The sequence below is a fragment of the Liolophura sinensis genome, chromosome 13, assembly GCF_032854445.1.
Source record: "Liolophura sinensis isolate JHLJ2023 chromosome 13, CUHK_Ljap_v2, whole genome shotgun sequence".
Taxonomy (NCBI): domain Eukaryota; kingdom Metazoa; phylum Mollusca; class Polyplacophora; order Chitonida; family Chitonidae; genus Liolophura; species Liolophura sinensis.
Window position 1 is genome coordinate 3,567,858 of NC_088307.1, and position 17,815 is coordinate 3,585,672.

Below are 17,815 nucleotides of genomic sequence, written 5' to 3' on the forward strand. Positions count from 1 at the left end.
ATTCAACCCAGAAAGCCAGTAAAAAGAACTAAGGGCATATAAGTATGGGTTGTATCAGTGCAGACCTCATTGAGATTGGTTCCACTGAGTTGGAATTCGGAAGGAAATCTGCAGCGATTGTTTTGAGAGACAGGGAGGGACTTAGTGTTATGGTGAATGTCAGAATTTTAAAATAGCACACTCTGTTCATCCAGATGGACTACCCTCTAAAACTGCAAAGTGCCAAAAATATTCAGAACTCTTGGAATCAGGCAAAATGTTTAACTTCTGTAAATCTTCAGCCTTTTCAACCATTAAAATACTTTTTTGTGTGGTATTTATGCATACAGTTATTATTAAAAATAATTTGTTTTGTGTCACTAAAGATGCAAGCTTCATGAAACTGTGCAAATTGTTTTTTCTCCTCACCATATCTCTCTCAGAATGTTTCAGAATGTTGGTTACAGAAGTGGTAGAAAAGCTTGAAAAATTAGGGTAATCACGGATGACACATAACTATTGCACATAAGTTTGATGCAAGTCTTTGTCTTTTTATTTGTGCTCCAGGAAACATTTTTGCGTGCAGGGACAGAGATGTTTTTACTTTCTGTCATGTCTGTAACATGTTCTTACTGGCAGGCCAGAGACCTGTGCATGGTCAGTGAGAGACTTAGGAAGTATTGAGCAGTGTACAATGCAAAATGGGTGCCTGGAATGGAGATGTCATGGAGTTCTGCCCAGAAGTGGCAGTGCTTGTATCTGCTGGTCAACTAGCTTGTCAACAAGACACGCCTATTCAGGTGACATATACTACTGATGTTTTGTTTGAACATGTTGAATGTAATACAGTGGTACATATTTATCTGTATGTATACAGTGTATATGTAGATGAGGTTTATTCTTGAGAACAATGTAAAACACCGATGAAATGAATAAATATAAATACTAAATAAAGTTGTGGTTCAAAGCCCCATATTCTATCCCTAACATATTCTCAAACGTGAAAAGGTCTGACAGCAACCTGTGGATGGTCGTTTCCATATAGCCCCATATACAATGTAGATTACATATTATCAAATGTTACTGTACATGTATCTTCTCTTATCATTGTTGAGCCTCCAGCAACCTGCGGATGGTTGTGGGTTTCCTCTAGGCTCTGCCCAGTTTCCTCTCGTAATGTTGGCTGCAGTCATATAAGTGAAATATTCTTGAGTATGGCAAAAAACACCCGTCAATAAATAAATAAATATTATTGTTCAGCTTTTGTTGAAGTTAGGCCATCATTAAACAATATGCCTTTTATTGTTTGGTATAACCTAAGCTTATTCTAAAAATTATATAGGGCTTCTGATGAAATTCAGTTTTTCTTTTCTTTTTTCTCTCCCTATGTTAATTTCTGAGGGACAGAAGACATTTAAACTTGTGACTTTGTTTGTGTTATACTTTCATGAAAGACTTTCCCACGCTTATTAGTTGGATTTTGCTCACAATAGGAGCTAGATATTTATACAGTGAATAGAACTACATGTATCTGAGGTGAATTCTGTTGTTTTGACCTTTACAGAAACAGATTGACATATGGAAGATAGCTGTGGAAGAAATCCTGAACGGTTTGGAATCTGACAGCTCAGACAACCAGAGAAAATTATGGGATTACAAACTCCATGCCATTATGTTCAGCTGTACCCTGAGGTCATTTCTGCGCAAACACAGCCTGAGTGATGAGGCTGACTGGGGATGTCTGACCCATGTGTTGACAATTTTACCTCCATTCCCTGAAGAGGTTTATTTTGAACTTGTTAAAGTGTTCCAATGGAGAGGACATCTGGTTGAGGTTGGTTTTCAGCAGTCAGTTGATCTATCACAAAATGTTATTACAGATAGACATCTTGCTGATTATACACACAAGATTATATCTGTCTTAGCCTTCTTCATCATCAAATAAGAATATTTTTCTCTAATAAGGAATTCATCAATCTTCACTAAAAAGTCTCAAGTGGCCCTATGACATGTACATGTGTAAGATGTGTGAATCAATGAGAATCAAGCAACATGTGTGACTTAATATAGGCTACACTTCAGGTGGAATACAGTAGCTTGAAAGCTGAGCGTGGAAAAAAGTCAAAAGAGAGTGTCCCTGGGTCCAGAAGTGTAAGGAATATGGAAGTGTGTTCGAAAAATTGCAGCTGTTGAAAGTTGGACAGTAAAGGAAAGAATGGAAAAGACAAAAATAAAAGACATAAAACAGCTCTGACAGAAATAGCCATCCATGCACATAAATGATGCTATTTTTTGAAAGGTTTTGAATTTTGAATCATCTCTCCTCCAGTGTAAGAAAATGTGTTTGCTCTTTTGTAAATGATACTGAAATCTTGCATTCTGAACATTTTTTCATGTTATGTTTCAGTGCTTGCTGTTCATGAAAGAAGATGTGTGTCTCCTGTTTTTGGAGGACACTTTATCCTTCTGTTGTCATTGTATCGCTGTGGATAGCCATGAAAATAGTGAGCTTCTCTTGGCAATGGTTGAGGTGTATTTGGTGTGGAGACTAGACCCTCCAACAGACTCCACCAAAGACACTGCTCGATCCAGAAAGATTTCTGGTGTGTACTTGTTTATGGGAAAAGTTCCTTCCATCAAACCTGAGCCTGATGATGCAAATTTGTCAGAAAGACATTCTTCATTTTTGCAGAATTTTCTGTTTTATACCAAAAAGCTTCTCTGCTCAGACACCATTTTGAATACGTTAGGCACTCTGACAAGAGCATCTCTCTCAAGAGGTTTTGATTTGATGTGCTCCATTATTGCTCTGGGTGGAACTTTTCTACAGCCGGACCAAAGGCAACTTATGGAAATATCACAAAAGTGGACAAAAGTCTTTGTGAAAAGAAATAGATTCGGAAATGAAGAAAATATTAATTCCAGTTCACGTTCTTTTCATGATTTGCTGGCCAAACTGAAGTCAGGAAATTTTCAAACCTTAGAAGCTGGTTATCAGATTTTGAGCAGTTATCAAAGTAAGAGTAACCAATCTGAAGGCGCAGAATTTCTCAATCTGAAACCCAGCAGCTATTTTCCAACCAATCAGTGGAGAGTGCTCTTGGAAGAAGTCCTTGGTTACAGCCAGTGGATGGAAGCCTTGAGTAAATCAGTGGGATTCTGGGAAGGCGATGATAGCTCTGAATGTGATGTCACACTGGTTACCATGGATATCAATCTGCAGTCTCTCTTCATTTTGTTGGAAGAACTGTGGAAAAGTGGTGATACTTCTGCCATAAAAAATGTGAGAACCTTTGGTGGGGACAGCCAAATCACCACGACAACAGATACATTTGTGGCCAATGAGAACATACAGCAGGTTCATTTGGAAATGCCTTTTGCAATGGGATCTAGGAGAGCTCGTGGAAGCATTTCAGCAAACGTTTACCAGCGTCTTCACACTCTTTTGCAACCATTGATCAATGAATCTCAGGGTTTTCTGGACAAATTATCACAAGTGAAAATGAGGAAATCAACAGACGATGTTAGTAGCTTGCCTTTGAGTGACATACTGACGAGAATACATGAAAAATCATCACGATGGGAAGGTAACTTTATTGAATAAAAATCCAAATAAACAAGGCCATCATTAAAAATATGTCTGTTGGAGGTAATCTAACTGACCATTCTAAAAAGAGCCATGCAGACTTTACTTTTTTATTGGGATTTCAGTGATATTTCTGTTTTTCTTGTTTCGCTCAGTTTTAATTTCTTTAAAATGCCCATCTTTTTTATAAGCTAGGAAAAAATCCCTTTTCTACCCTATTTTTCATGATAGGATTTGGTTACTACCAACTAAGGATTTTGTTACAGATGGTGCTAGCTACATGTATTAGTACAGTTAGAATAACAATTCAAGCCTGTATGTATACATGTACTTCGAAGAAATATATAGCTATTTCTTTGGTGTTTTGCTTTGCTTAAAGTATTTCTCATGGTCCGTGGCGGACTGTGTGTGGAGTAAACTCCGCAGATTAGGAGACGAAATGATATGTCTGTAAGGCCCATGTTACCATGCCGGTACATGGCTGAAATTCTGCCAAAGTCGCTTAAACAAGAAAAGTTTCATGTTTCTTTATTTATTGTATATATGTTAGTGACCTAAGGGTTGGTGTGCAAAAAATCACTTTCAAAAGCACTAAAGGTCTGAAAATGATCTTTTTGATCGCAATACCTAACTTTTTTCTGATAAGAAACTAAGTGAAAATTCCCTTTCAAAAGCACTGAAGGCCTTAACATGAAATTTTTGATGGTAATACATATTTTTTTTCTGATAAGAAACTAAATACAATTCACTTTCAAAAGCACTAAAGGCCTTAACATGAAATTTTTGATGGTAATACATAATTTTTTTCTGATAAGAAACTAAATACAATTCACTTTCAAAAGCACTAAAGGCCTTAACATGATATTTTTGATGGCAATACATAATTTTTTTTTGATAAGAAACTAAGTGAAAATTCCCTTTCAAAAGCACTAAAGGCCTTAACATGATATTTTTGATGGCAATACATAATTTTTTTTTGATAAGAAACTAAGTGAAAATTCCCTTTCAAAAGCACTAAAGGCCTTAACATGAAATTTTTGATGGTAATACATAATTTTTTTCTGATAAGAAACTAAATAAAATTCACTTTCAAAAGCACTAAAGGCCTTAACATGATATTTTTGATGGCAATACATAATTTTTTTTTGATAAGAAACTAAGTAAAATTCCCTTTCAAAAGCACTAAAGGCCTTAACATGAAATTTTTGATGGCAAAACCTAATTTTTTTTGATAAGAAACTAAGTGAAAATTCACGTTCAAAAGCACTAAAGGCCTTAACATAATATTTTTGATGGCAACACTTAAGTTTTTTCTGATAAGAAGCTAAGTGAAAATTTTAGAATTTTTTAATGACAACACTTAACTTAAGTAATCTTTATAAGTGGTCCTATAATTTGGATGAATCGGTCAAAGTTAAAGAAAAACTTCTTAAAAACTGGTAAACTTCAGATGAAATGTGGTATTTCACTGCTTTAAATTTTAACAAACCCTATTTATTGGATCCTTGTGGAAGGTTTATTTAAAGTCGAATGAACTTTCATTTTCATACCCGTCATAGCTTTATAACTGACTGAGACTTCAAGAGGTCCAATGAAAGGTTGTGTTTTTCTGTTCACAGAATGCCTGGACGTGCTACTAGAAAAAGATACTTTGCTTCTGTCAAACATAGAAAGGTTTGCTACAAACTCTGGTGGATGAAATATGGCAATTTTTTGGTTAAATTTTACTGGTATTTCCACTTGAGGTGTTCTGGAGAGTTGAGGTGTACAGCACATACTGATGGCGGTCTGACTTATCAGCTTATTCCACTAAAGTGCCGTCCTCCACACAGCTGATCCGCCCCCAGATGTATATTGAAAATTGTAAACTGAATACAAGATTACTCTAAATGGCCTAAAAATTTGACCACTGAAAGCATTTTGGGAGGCAAATAAATGTCACGAGATATTACTTCTGGTGCTAAAATTTACATTTTCGCAGTATGATATCATCCTACATTTCAAACATCTTTCGAAGCACCTGTCTAAAATCAAAAGAACTCTCAGAATCTGGAAAAATGAGCAACTTGGTCGTGGACGAAATTTTAGGTCATTTAGGGTAGATACAGACTAAAATCTAGCTATGGCCATACATAAGCAATCTGCGGATGGTCGTGGGTTTCCTCATATGCTGGTACTGAAATTAAGCAGAAATTTGTTGGTGTTTAAAGAAACTGATCTGATTTTTAACCCTGAAGATCACAGCCATCCGAGGCCATCATTAAAAATATGTTACTTGACTGTAAGCAGGCTGACCCACCAGTGTTTTTATTGGGATTTAGATGAAAGTTTTGGTAGTATCCAGCTGTTGTCAAAGTGAGAGTTTTATATCCAACCCATTTACATCCTGAGTAGTGGCAAGACTGTAATGTTGTTGTTGCAAGGAAATATGAATGTAGCAGTTCAGTGAGTGGCTATGTCCTGTTTTAATCCGGTTTAATTCCTACAATAAGTCAACCACAACACCAGTTATATTTTTATTTTACTCACAGTGTTAATTGCGTTAAAACCCTGATCTTTTTCTTGATCCAGAAAAAAAAAAACTTTTGTACTGATCTATATTTTCTGGCTTGGCTTGTGTTAGACTATCAATTATCATGTACCTGTAAATAGGTTATCTTAGTGGTTCAGTTGTTCATGGTGCTAATCTTGTGGTTGGCAGGGTGTTGAATGTGCTGGAGGACAATATTAACATACTGAGTACAGAAGCCAGAGTGATTAGTCTGTTCAAACTGGTGCGGAGGCTGCAGAAGCAAACAACTACCCCACAAGAAGTAGTTCGGCAACTCTGGAGTGTGAGTTCACATCATTTTACCTTTGACTTTAATACCTGGACCTCTTGTAATCAAATGGACACTAATTAATGTCCAGTGATTTGTTAGTGATTTGCTGCAGGTGTTATGTTACAGGTGTTGATTTGCTGCAGGTGATATGTTACAGGTGTTGATTTGCTGCAGGTGTTTTTATGTTGCAGGTGTTGATTTGCTGCAGGTGCTGTTATGTTATACGTGTTGCATCTGCAGATGGTCGTGGATTTCTCCTGTTACCTGTCTTTTCATGTTACAGGTGTGTTCATGTTCCAGGTGTGTTCATGTTACAGGTGTGTTCATGTTACAGGTGTCATGTTACAGGTGTTTTCATGTTACAGGTGTTGCTGGCTTCCTGTTCCTCTCTCCCTATCCTTATACAGGACCACCTGTTGTCTTCGTGGTACAGGGGGGGCTACACTGTCATCTCAGAGTCAGACGAATACTTCAGAGGGTCATTGACTGCTGTGTTTAACCGGCTGGTGGATGGCGGTCACTCAGAGGTCAGTCATACTTGCATGATCATGTTAGTCCCAGCTACATGTGGCTCCAGCAGGTTAAACTGCAGCTTTGAGTCAGAAGGTCTGTCAGGTACGTGGCAAAAAGGGTGGTGTTTTCCAGTGTTCTGTCAGGTTTCTGCCACTCTTCGGTCAAACAGGTACATAAATTAGGTGATGACGGATGATAGCATGCACCTTTCTCTAGTGCATGTATTAAGTAGTACTGTAAAGCACTTAATATTCACTGGAATTTATTTTTGCGGATTTTCTCCAAAAATATGTTCACGGGAATGAATTTCTGCGTATTTAAAGTGTAATGTGACTGGGTGGGATATTGTTTCTGGTGTCGTGGGCATGATACTTCAGTGGCCGCAGGTGTCACTTCTTTTCAAATCATTGATGAGCAGTATTAAACACCCTGCAAAGTGACATGTCACCTTTTGAGCAGTTCAATACAAAACATATGAATTCAGTATTATCAGCGCCAATCACTCATTCTTTATCAAGCAGTGCGATAAGTTTTACATTGTTTTCAGTTTTAATTGTCCTAACATTGCCGTAGTGGTCAAACAGCCATTGTGTTGTTGTACACACTTCATAGTTTGTCAGAAGCTCACTCATTGGACCACAGGAGAGACAGAGCCAATGGGATCGCGTGTATCAGAGCGACATTCATCAGAATCCAGCACATGCTGGTATTTACTTTTCTTTCACTTTACGGGCATAGCTAAGATTGATCAAACTAAAGACAAATAAACTACCGCTTTGTTGTATACCCACACCAAAGTTTGTATATATTTAAACCATAATTTCCCTTCCCTGCTCTTAAAAATTTTAGCTGACCTGTCAGGCTTTCTTAGTGCAACTTTGGTCACCCTGGCAAAGATTTCACTTCATTATTACTACTAGGCCTACCTGTAGTATATGATTCAATATTGGATATTTTTTTTCGCCAGAATAATTTTTCACGGTAAATTATTGACCGCGAAATCCGTGAAAAATTAAGTACTTCACAGTACTTTAGTACACAGCATTTATGACTTTTTTGATAACTGCAGTGACCTAATGGTTAGAGCGTCCACCATGAAGTCGGGATCAAACCCGGGTCAGGTCATACCAAAGACTTCAAAAATGGGACTTGTTGCCACCTTTGTTTGGCGCTCAGGCACTGGTTGGCCTGGTGTCAATGTATTGTGACTGGGTGCGATGTCATGTCTGGTGTCTCCGGCATGATTCTTCAGTGGTGGCGGCACTCTGGCAGCATGGATGCGTTTTGCCACCAGACGGCACAGTATATGTGCACACACATAATGACACCTCATCGTCATATGACTGAAAAGTTGTCAAACCTCAAGCATTCATTCATTCAATTATTACTCGTTGGGCAACAGATCTGTCTATACGAGGCTGTTTGCGAGAAATTATTTGTATTACAATTTGGTGTAATACAATATGCAACTATACAAAATTGTAAATGTAATGTTCTTTTCTCAGTATGTGTTTAAGCAGTACAGAATTGTTTTGGCTGATTGGCTGGTGTGAGGAATACACTATGCCAAAGCTGAATTTTAGGTAGGGTACATTTCTTTCAAGCTTATAGCAGCTATAGGGTTTAAACCAGGAAATCCTTTCTCCACAATCAGCCGGTTCATATTGATTTGTTTTACCTACATGTATACATCATAGGTTGATGCTGTTGTTTGTCAATATTACTGCGCTATTCCTTTCCCTGATGGTTGTTCATTTTGGTTCTTATTCCCAGGTGATTGATGTACTTAGTCTGGTCTATCAGAATGCTGAAGCCACGCTTCACAAAGCTGTCACCGTTGCTGTGCGAAACAAACACCAGCCCAAGGTCATTGCCAAGGTCAGTCAACTGTCAGTGTCTGTCTGTGGTGTCGGTATACAAATGTGCACTAGTTCAGGGGTTTTGTGTACCTGTACATTTGTAAGTAAAAGACCTTTTTGTAAAATTGGCAGTGACAAACAAATTCTTATTCCATTTTATTCTATTCAAATTTTGATTCGCAGATTTTGCAGGCATTTCCATCAGTCTGTCAGTGCAGGTTACAGGAGGATTCTGGAAACACTCTTCTGTGCAGAGCTGTCTCTAGATTCTTAGCCACCAATTCTCTGAGCTCACCAGGAGAAGAAAACTTGATGGAATTTCTCACTCTAGCCGTACAGGTAGGGCTAATACTAAACAAAGAAATTGAAGTACTGTTTAAAGTCTGATGTCAGACAAATACACACTCTAAACCTGACGGTCATGCATGCTCTGCAAGGATTTTCTGCACTTGTGGGACTCCCACAAAGGCGTACTGTAAATCTTTAACCTTATTGACCTCTAGATCACTTTTTTCAGTGGAATTTATGCATACAATTGTTATGAAAATGATGCTAAAAATGATTTCATGGTGTCACTAAAAATCCAACTTCAAATTATTTCTGTACACTCCATAGTTGTCTTAGAATGTTTCAGAATACTATCCACAGAGGTTATTGAAGAATTAGGGAAGATAGGAAGATTCATGGACTCTTGAGTCTACACACATTTTATAGCAGTTTGTCTGGTTATAATTAACTACTGAAACTTTGAGCGTCTTCCCTGTACTTTTTACTGGTGTTATCTTATTCAGATTTAATGGCATGAGTTTATCTTGAATTTTATCACTTTGCTGTGGTTGATTTATTGAGTTCTATGTTAATTATTCACATATATTTGAAGATCACCCCTTCCTCGGTTTAACATCGCGATACATATTTTAACCTTGAATACGTTAATATGAAATTTTCGTCACTTGTCCACCATAAATTGTATGTTTTTAAGGAGTACTGTATACTAAATGTAAGTTTATCAAGGCCAGTTGCTGTCTTTTTTCTTTCCAGACATTTGAAAATTCCTCCGTGTCTAAGGTTAGGTTTATGGAATCCTCCATTCTGGATGCAGAAGAATTCCTCTTACTGGTTGCTGTACCTTACCTTAATCGTGAGAATATGATCACACGGAAACAACCAATCACAGCAAAGCTGGCTCTGAAAATGTTTAACTGTCTGGGTCAGCAGAGGTGTTGTGAAAATATTTCTCATCCCTTCGTCATTTTGTTGTGCCTCTGTGAGATGTTACAAGAGTGTGAACATTTTTGGGACCGTGAGTGTAGAAAGGATTGTATGAAGCAGGACATCATAACGGCCATGGGTTACCTGCCCTTGGATGATCCTCTGACTGCTAAAGGTTTGTAGTCTCGCTCGAGAAGATTGACAATTTGTCATAATTTATTAATACTTTACAGATAACATAACATAATTATTATGTTCAATCTTTGTACTTCCTTGCTTGTGGGTTTTAAATTCTTTTAGAGATGTTTAGATGATAAGAGAAAACATCACACAGTTTGCGTTTGAATAACAAAGAAAAAAATGAGAAGTTGTTATCCATGTAGAAACTATGTGATGTTGTGGCTTATAAGAGACAACTGTTCAGGTATTGGTACGTCCAATCTCAATATAACATAACTGGGTGGGGCATCATGTTTTGTACCTTCACTATTTCATTTCAGATGCCTGTGGATGTGAAAATAATTTCAAGAGGGGTTAAGAACACTGTTGCCGGTTTCCTCCCACCCTAAAGCTGGCTGCCATTGTATAAGTGAAATATTTTTGAGTACAGTGTGAAACACCAGTCAAATAAATAAATAAATAAATAAATAACTAAAAACACAGCCACTGTTGCACTTTGTTCTTGAAATGTCATCTTAATTGTCATGCCCTGATTGTTGGCATCCATTGTCATTGAAAGCTAGGTTATAATAAATGTTAAGGGTGATTTCTTCAAGAGGTCTGCGTGTCTTGGGCTCAGGTGTTTATTGTCATGCCCTTTGTGCACATCAGTTACTGTAAATTACAAAACTCTTATTGACAGTGAAACTTTCCTCTTTCTCTTTCCCAGATCCTGCATTGGTATGGTTCAAACATCACCTGTCCAACTTTGACTTACCTGTGGTTTTAAGGTTGAGGACGGTGCTTGGAATGGATGATGACCAATGTTTACAGGTATGTTGTGTTTACAAACACCCCTTGTGTTACATGTATGATGTGTTTACAAACACCTGTTGTGTTGCAGGTATGTTGTGTTTACAAACACCTGTTGTGTTGCAGGTATGTTGTGTTCACAAACACTTGTTGTGTTGCAGGTATGTTGTGTTTACAAACACCACTTGTGTTGCAGGTATTTTGTGTTTACAAACACCTCTTGTGTTACAGGTGTGTTGTGTTTACAAACAGCTCTTGTGTTTTACAGGGCCCAGGTGTTTGAAGGTGTATTATAGCTAATACTGGTATTAGGTCCTATTTTATATTTAAAATTCTAGCCAAAATCAGCAGCCAATAGAGTTGTACAAAGTCAGAGTATAAAAGCGGCAGATTTAGTTCACATTTAATACACTGTTACACACTTTGCTTGGGTTGTGTAAAGTTAGATCTGGTATTAAGCCCTGAAACAGTTTTGAACAACTGGGGCCTAGGTGTTTATGGTGACAAACATCTGTTGTGTTACACACTTTGCTTGGGTTGTGTAAAGTTAGATCTGGTATTAAACCCTGAAACAGTTTTGAACAACTGGGCCTAGGTGTTTATGGTGACAAACATCTGTTGTGTTACACACTTTGCTTGGGCTGTGTAAAGTTAGATCTGGTATTAAACCCTGAAACAGTTTTGAACAACTGGGCCTAGGTGTTTATGGTGACAAACATCTGTTGTGTTACACACTTTGCTTGGGTTGTGTAAAGTTAGATCTGGTATTAAACCCTGAAACAGTTTTGAACAACTGGGCCTAGGTGTTTATGGTGACAAACATCTGTTGTGTTACACACTTTGCTTGGGTTGTGTAAAGTTAGATCTGGTATTAAACCCTGAAACAGTTTTGAACAACTGGACCTAGGTGTTCATGGTGACAAACATCTGTTGTGTTACACACTTTGCTTGGGTTGTGTAAAGTTAGATCTGGTATTAAACACTGAAACAGTTTTGAACAACTGGACCTAGGTGTTTATGGTGACAAACATCTGTTGTGTTACACACTTTGCTTGGGTTGTGTAAAGTTAGATCTGGTATTAAACACTGAAACAGTTTTGAACAACTGGGCCTAGGTGTTTATGGTGACAAACATCTGTTGTGTTACACACTTTGCTTGGGTTGTGTAAAGTTAGATCTGGTATTAAACCCTGAAACAGTTTTGAACAACTGGGGCCTAGGTGTTCATGGTGACAAACATCTGTTGTGTTACACACTTTGCTTGGGTTGTGTAAAGTTAGATCTGGTATTAAACCCTGAAACAGTTTTGAACAACTGGGCCTAGGTGTTTATGGTGACAAACATCTGTTGTGCTACACGATTTACCTGATTTGTTTTAAAGTGAAGATCTTTCATTAACTGTGCAATGATCCAGGAGCCTCCCACCAATGAGGAAGCTGTGATTTCAAGTCCAGCTCATGCTGGCTTCCTGTCTGGCTGTGCGTGGAATGGTCTGCCAGCAGTCTGCAGATGATTGTGGGTTTCCCCTGAACTCTGCCCATTTTCCTCTTATCATAACGCTGGCCACAGTCGTATAAGTGAAATATTCTTCACTATGGCTTAAAATTTCAATCAAATAAAAATAAATGTCATGAGTAGGATTTTTTATGAGGGAAGTAATATTCTGTACAGCATTAAGTAATAAATGAATGAATTATTAAGACAAACTTTGGACTGTTTCTGTTTCAGGTGATAGCGACTCAGTTGTGGGTAGGGGAGCAGATAGAGGGCACAGGTGAGTGTTCTGTTTGCTGTGTACAGTTCTTCTGAGGAGAAACTGACAGGAATGCAGATATAGAGTTTGATAGTGTCAGATGAGGTCTTCTTAACTTTAGGTGTTCATATTTCATTGTTGATTATTACATTATCAAAGTGCATAATTGTCATGATATGGCTGTAGCATTGCCCTAGTGTCCATAAGCCTTATTTAAATCATCCCTTCAAAATGAAAAAGCGGCCTCCATGGCTGTTGTTTTATAAGTGAAATATTCTGGAGTGGGGCAATCTCCAAATAGATACATGTAAAGTAATAAATCAGCCTCACACTGCAAGAATATCTACTTAAAACACATACTGTAATTCTTCTTCTTCTATTCGCAAGTTGTTAAAATTGAAAATGTGCATATATTGCACTGAAAGTTGCTCTTTCAAATGTGAAAAGGTTGAAGAATTGGGGTATGTTGTGGTTCATTGCTGTACCTGCTTGCCAGTCATGTGCCTTCTTGTTCGCTTTGTGTTCCCTTTTTGGTGCCCATCCAGAGTTCACTAATAGATACTTTTTTTAGTATATCTAGTTGTAGTCCATTTTTTCTTCTGATAGGTATATAATGTGAAGTAATATTGAAAATTTTGAAATAATTTAAGAAAAACGTTAGTCCTACATGTATGTAGAAAAATCTGCTGATGTTCTAGTTGCAGAGACAAAAGGAGATAACCAGTACAGATCAGCATTTGAGTTCTCTGCTATTGACGATGGCTGTCTCCAGTTCTCCCTGCATGCCATATCACAGAATGCGAGACACTTCACGTTTGACTGGAACGAGATTGTGGCATCCTTAGCTCAGGTAAATCTGTAACACTTGCTATTTTAAATAAATCTGCCTGAATAGACATAACATAAAACCCTTTTGTTGCTGTTAATTGTTCACATTATACTTTCAGACATCTTGTTTTCATATAACAATACCAAACAGATTAACGTTGTCAGTGGCAATGCAGCCTGTGGTGACAAGCGGTATGTTTTTCAGTGATGCATCACTGTCAAACAAGTGGCAGGCTAGTAGTTGGCCTTTACCCTGTCTGCTACTGAAAGTTAAGTGAATTCCTTCTCAATTCAATGAGGAAATGTTTTCTGTTAAAATAGAACATTTGCTTGAGAATGTTTACATATAGACCAAAACTAATCTAGAAGTCTGCCAAAAGTGTTCTGAGGGGTATCCGTGGCCGAGGGGGTAGCTTGCCAGCACGGCACAATGACCCCAGAGCATCCCACCAATGTGGTCACTGGGTCCAGCTCTTACTGGCTTCCTCTGCCAGCAACCTGCGGCTGATCGTGGGTTTCTCAGCCCAGTTTCCTCCCACTATAATGCTGGTTGCTGTCATATAGGTGAGATATTCTTCAGTATGACGTAAAATTTCAGTGAAATCAATAAATACAAGTGTGTTACTAATGTACTAGTTGTATGCCGCAAGAGAAGCTTTATCCTCATTGGCCTCTTTCTGGTATTTGCCTCACATGCACTTAAAAGGGCTTGCAAAGTAAAGCACACTGTATTTGATTCCACTAGAAAGGATAAATCAGTGAACTGAACTGGACTGGGCTGGCTTTAATAATTACTTGTCTCTTCAGGTATTACCAGACTTGTTGCACAGCGAATGGCTACATGTGATGACAGTTTGTGAACATCTACTCACCTCCAGCAGGTTGATTCTCCTCACCCACACCTCTACCTACACAACCTCCAGTCCTTGTGTTAACCTGACAGGTAAGTACACTGGGAATGCTTACAGGTGTTGACTGTTTGTGAACATCTACTGACCTCCAGCAGGTTGACCCTCCTCACCCACCCATCTACCTACATAACCTCCAGTCCTTGTGTTAACCTGACAGGTAAGTACACTGGGAATGACTACAGGTGATGACTGTTTGTGAACATCTACTGACCTCCAGCAGGTTGACCATCCTCACCCACCCATCTACCTACACAACCTCCAGTCCTTGTGTTAACCTGACAGGTAAGTACACTGGGAATGACTACAGGTGATGACTGTTTGTGAACATCTACTGACCTCCAGCAGGTGAGATTCTCCTCACCCACACCTCTACCTACACAACCTCCAGTCCTTGTGTTAACCTGACAATTAAGTACACTGGGAATGCCTACAGGTGTTGACTGTTTGTGAACATCTACTGACCTCCAGCAGGTGAGATTCCCCTCACCCACACCTCTACCTACACAACCTCCAGTCCTTGTGTTAACCTGACAGGTAAGTACACTGGGAATGCCTACGGGTGTTGACTGTTTGTGAACATCTACTGACCTCTAGCAGGTTGACCCTCCTCACCCACCCATCTACCTACATAACCTCCAGCCCTTGTGTTAACCTGACGGGTAAGTACACTGGGAATGACTACAGGTGATGATTGTTTGTGAACATCTACTGACCTCTAGCAGGTTGACCCTCCTCACCCACCCATCTACTTACATAACCTCCAGTTCTTGTGTTAACCTGACAGGTAAGTACACTGTGAATGGCTACAGGTGATGATTGTTTGTGAACATCTACTGACCTCTAGCAGGTTGACCCTGCTCACCCACCCATCTACCTACATAACCTCCAGCCATTGTGTTAACCTGACAGGTAAGTACACTGGGAATGGCTACAGGTGATGAGTGTTTGTGAACATCTACTGACCTCCAGCAGGTTGATCCGCCTCACGCACCCATCTACCTACGTAACCTCCAGTCCTTGTGTTAACCTGACAGGTAAAGTACTCTGGGAATGACTACAGGTGATGACTGTCTGTGAACATCTACTGACCTCCAGCAGGTTGATCCGCCTCACACACCCATCTACCTACATAACCTCCAGTCCTTGTGTTAACCTGACAGGTAAAGTACTCTGGGAATGACTACAGGTGATGACTGTCTGTGAACATCTACTGACCTCCAGCAGGTTGATTCTCCTCACCCACCCATTTACCTACATAACTTCCAGTCCTTGTGTTAACCGGACAGGTAAAGTACACTGGGAATGACTACAGGTGATGACTGTTTGTGAACAACTTGTTAAGTACAACATTAAGCCCTGAGCACTCACTCACTCACTCAAGAGCCCTTTAAACTTATAGCTAACCTATGAGTAACGATTAAAATGTATCTAGCGTCAGTTGTGAAGCCAGATCCAGCATAACAAGGTTTAGTACAAATTATCATCTCTTCAATTTACAGATATTAAAGTCCCATTAGGTGTTGCACAACTATTGACTGATGCTTGTATGGTGTGGAACCAATCAAAAACCTTGACAGATACTGCCTGGGTGTTTGTAGCACAGGGATTGGCTACAGTCATCAGGGTAAGTGTGAAGATACTGGGTTTGTAAAACAGTGCCCATTTCCTGGCTGACAATGTAACTGGTGTCTTTCACAGTCTACTCCTACATGTTCATCTTAGTACATGTAGCTGTTCGAGGAGTGTGTTTCACAATGCTATTTTGCGCTAAATTTTTGTGCAAAATATTTGATGCCTTTTACTGAAACTTGGCTAATATTGTATGACAACAGCAATGAATCAGTGATCAAAATTTTATCAGTTTGGACAATAATTTGCAGACTTTAATTTGGGTTAGGCTAAAATCTGAAATTACTTAGTGAAATTACCCCCTGGGCTACCCATGTAGTGATCTTATAGATCACACAGTGGTCCTGCATGATGTTCTGAAATTTTCTATTTGCTACTTATCACAGTGTAATATAAAACATATGTGTGCCATACCAAAAATGTGGGAAGTTTCCAAAATTTTACATTTTTATTGTATTTGATCAAAGTTTGATTTTTTTCCCAATTTTGACAGTACTGGTGGTCTAACGCGTGCAGTTCACATGGCATGTTTGTACAGTATAACATACTTCTCCGTGTAAAACTGACGTGCGAGCGAGCAGACACTGTAATTCAGAGTATTATTACAGATTTTACTTAATTCTGCTTTTCAGGAAATTTGTTTGGTTGATCCAAAGCTGGAGGACAGTGTGAACTCTCGCACATATCTACTGGCTCAGATCTTCTGCCAGATGTGCCATGTGATGAGCGTCCTCCCTCTGCAGGCCTGTGACCATGTGTACTTGGTAATGCTGCAAACCCTCAACATTTACAAAGGAGTGAAGATGCAGTGTAGAACATCCAGCTCACCTGGGGATTGGCGAGCGTACTTTTACATCTGTCAGAACCTGGAGATGAGCATGCTTGATGTACTGAAGCGCTATGTGAAGGAGGAAATGACAGAAAAGTCAAACCTTGAGAGACAGATGGAGGAAATCCTTGAGATAAACCGTGGTATCTGAATTTTAGTTTGGGTGTCTGCCCATTTATAGTGAGGCCATGAATTTTAGTTTGGGTGTCTGCCCATTTATAGTGAGGCCATGGATATGTCAGTGTTTAACCATTGTGTCATGGAGACATGGTACCCTGTAAGACCCTAGAGGCACAATAGATACAGTTTTATCATATCATATACAATTTGGTGTGACTTCTGTAGTTTTATACCAAGCAGGGATATTCAGAACTAACCAAGACTGACTAATTATTGTCTTCATAGAACTAGAGATTAAAAATTCTCAGTCCCAATACAGCAAAACTAATACCAAATACTAAAACAAATTTCAAATTCTAGCAATCCTCTATGGATACAAAAACCAGCAGAGAATTTTAACTGATTATTGTCTTAATAGAAGTAGAGATGATCAATTCTTAGTCTAGATTCATGGGATACAGCGAAACTAAAGCCACTTCATGGATCAAGTTCCAAGCCTGATGGTGATTGAAGACATTCCAAGATAATTCTAGCGTTCTTTTATTGGCGCGAAACCAACAAAGAAATTGTACTCCCCCCAACCAGCAAGCATGAAGAACAAAATGTATACAAACAAAAAATAGAAACACATGTAATTTTATTCCCTTTAATATACAGATATCTTATTTTTGTCTGCTTGAAGGATATTTCATTTAATACAGCTCCATTGTTCCTGTCTCACTGTAGAAGATGTCAGAGGTCAGTTTCTTAGATTTATGTCTTGCACAAGGTCATTAACATGCATACAGGTAGATGGGATGTA

General features: G+C 38.7%; 2 protein-coding genes across 2 annotated transcripts; both read left to right on the forward strand.

Moving 5' to 3' along the window:
- Positions 1-521: 521 nt before the first annotated feature.
- Positions 522-9,146, forward strand: LOC135480428 (uncharacterized). The gene is made up of 8 exons (XM_064760258.1): positions 522-779; positions 1,544-1,813; positions 2,387-3,566; positions 5,185-5,239; positions 6,267-6,399; positions 6,753-6,914; positions 8,674-8,778; positions 8,943-9,146. The coding sequence occupies exons 1-8, from the start codon at positions 681-683 to the stop codon at positions 9,144-9,146; spliced, it is 2,208 nt and encodes a 735-aa protein (XP_064616328.1). The 5' UTR covers positions 522-680.
- A 662-nt stretch (positions 9,147-9,808) lies between these two features.
- Positions 9,809-17,206, forward strand: LOC135480605 (uncharacterized). The gene is made up of 8 exons (XM_064760485.1): positions 9,809-10,146; positions 10,861-10,964; positions 12,672-12,717; positions 13,395-13,546; positions 14,332-14,467; positions 15,935-16,059; positions 16,697-17,078; positions 17,120-17,206. Exons 1-7 carry the CDS (start codon positions 9,837-9,839, stop codon positions 17,042-17,044), a joined length of 1,221 nt encoding a protein of 406 aa, XP_064616555.1. The 5' UTR covers positions 9,809-9,836; the 3' UTR covers positions 17,045-17,078; positions 17,120-17,206.
- The last annotated feature ends 609 nt before the right edge of the window (positions 17,207-17,815 follow it).

What these genes read in the sequence shown, in the direction of transcription:
- LOC135480428 (XM_064760258.1), top strand. Translation starts at nt 681, where the DNA reads ATGGGTGCCTGGAATGGAGATGTCATGGAGTTCTGCCCAGAAGTGGCA. An exon ending in GGAGAGGACATCTGGTTGAG is followed by an intron (nt 1,814 to 2,386) that starts GTTGGTTTTCAG and finishes GTTATGTTTCAG; the next exon opens with TGCTTGCTGTTCATGAAAGA. An exon ending in AGCCCAAGGTCATTGCCAAG is followed by an intron (nt 8,779 to 8,942) that starts GTCAGTCAACTG and finishes TTTGATTCGCAG; the next exon opens with ATTTTGCAGGCATTTCCATC.
- LOC135480605 (XM_064760485.1), top strand. Translation starts at nt 9,837, where the DNA reads ATGGAATCCTCCATTCTGGATGCAGAAGAATTCCTCTTACTGGTTGCT. An exon ending in GGAGCAGATAGAGGGCACAG is followed by an intron (nt 12,718 to 13,394) that starts GTGAGTGTTCTG and finishes CTGATGTTCTAG; the next exon opens with TTGCAGAGACAAAAGGAGAT. An exon ending in GATTGGCTACAGTCATCAGG is followed by an intron (nt 16,060 to 16,696) that starts GTAAGTGTGAAG and finishes TCTGCTTTTCAG; the next exon opens with GAAATTTGTTTGGTTGATCC.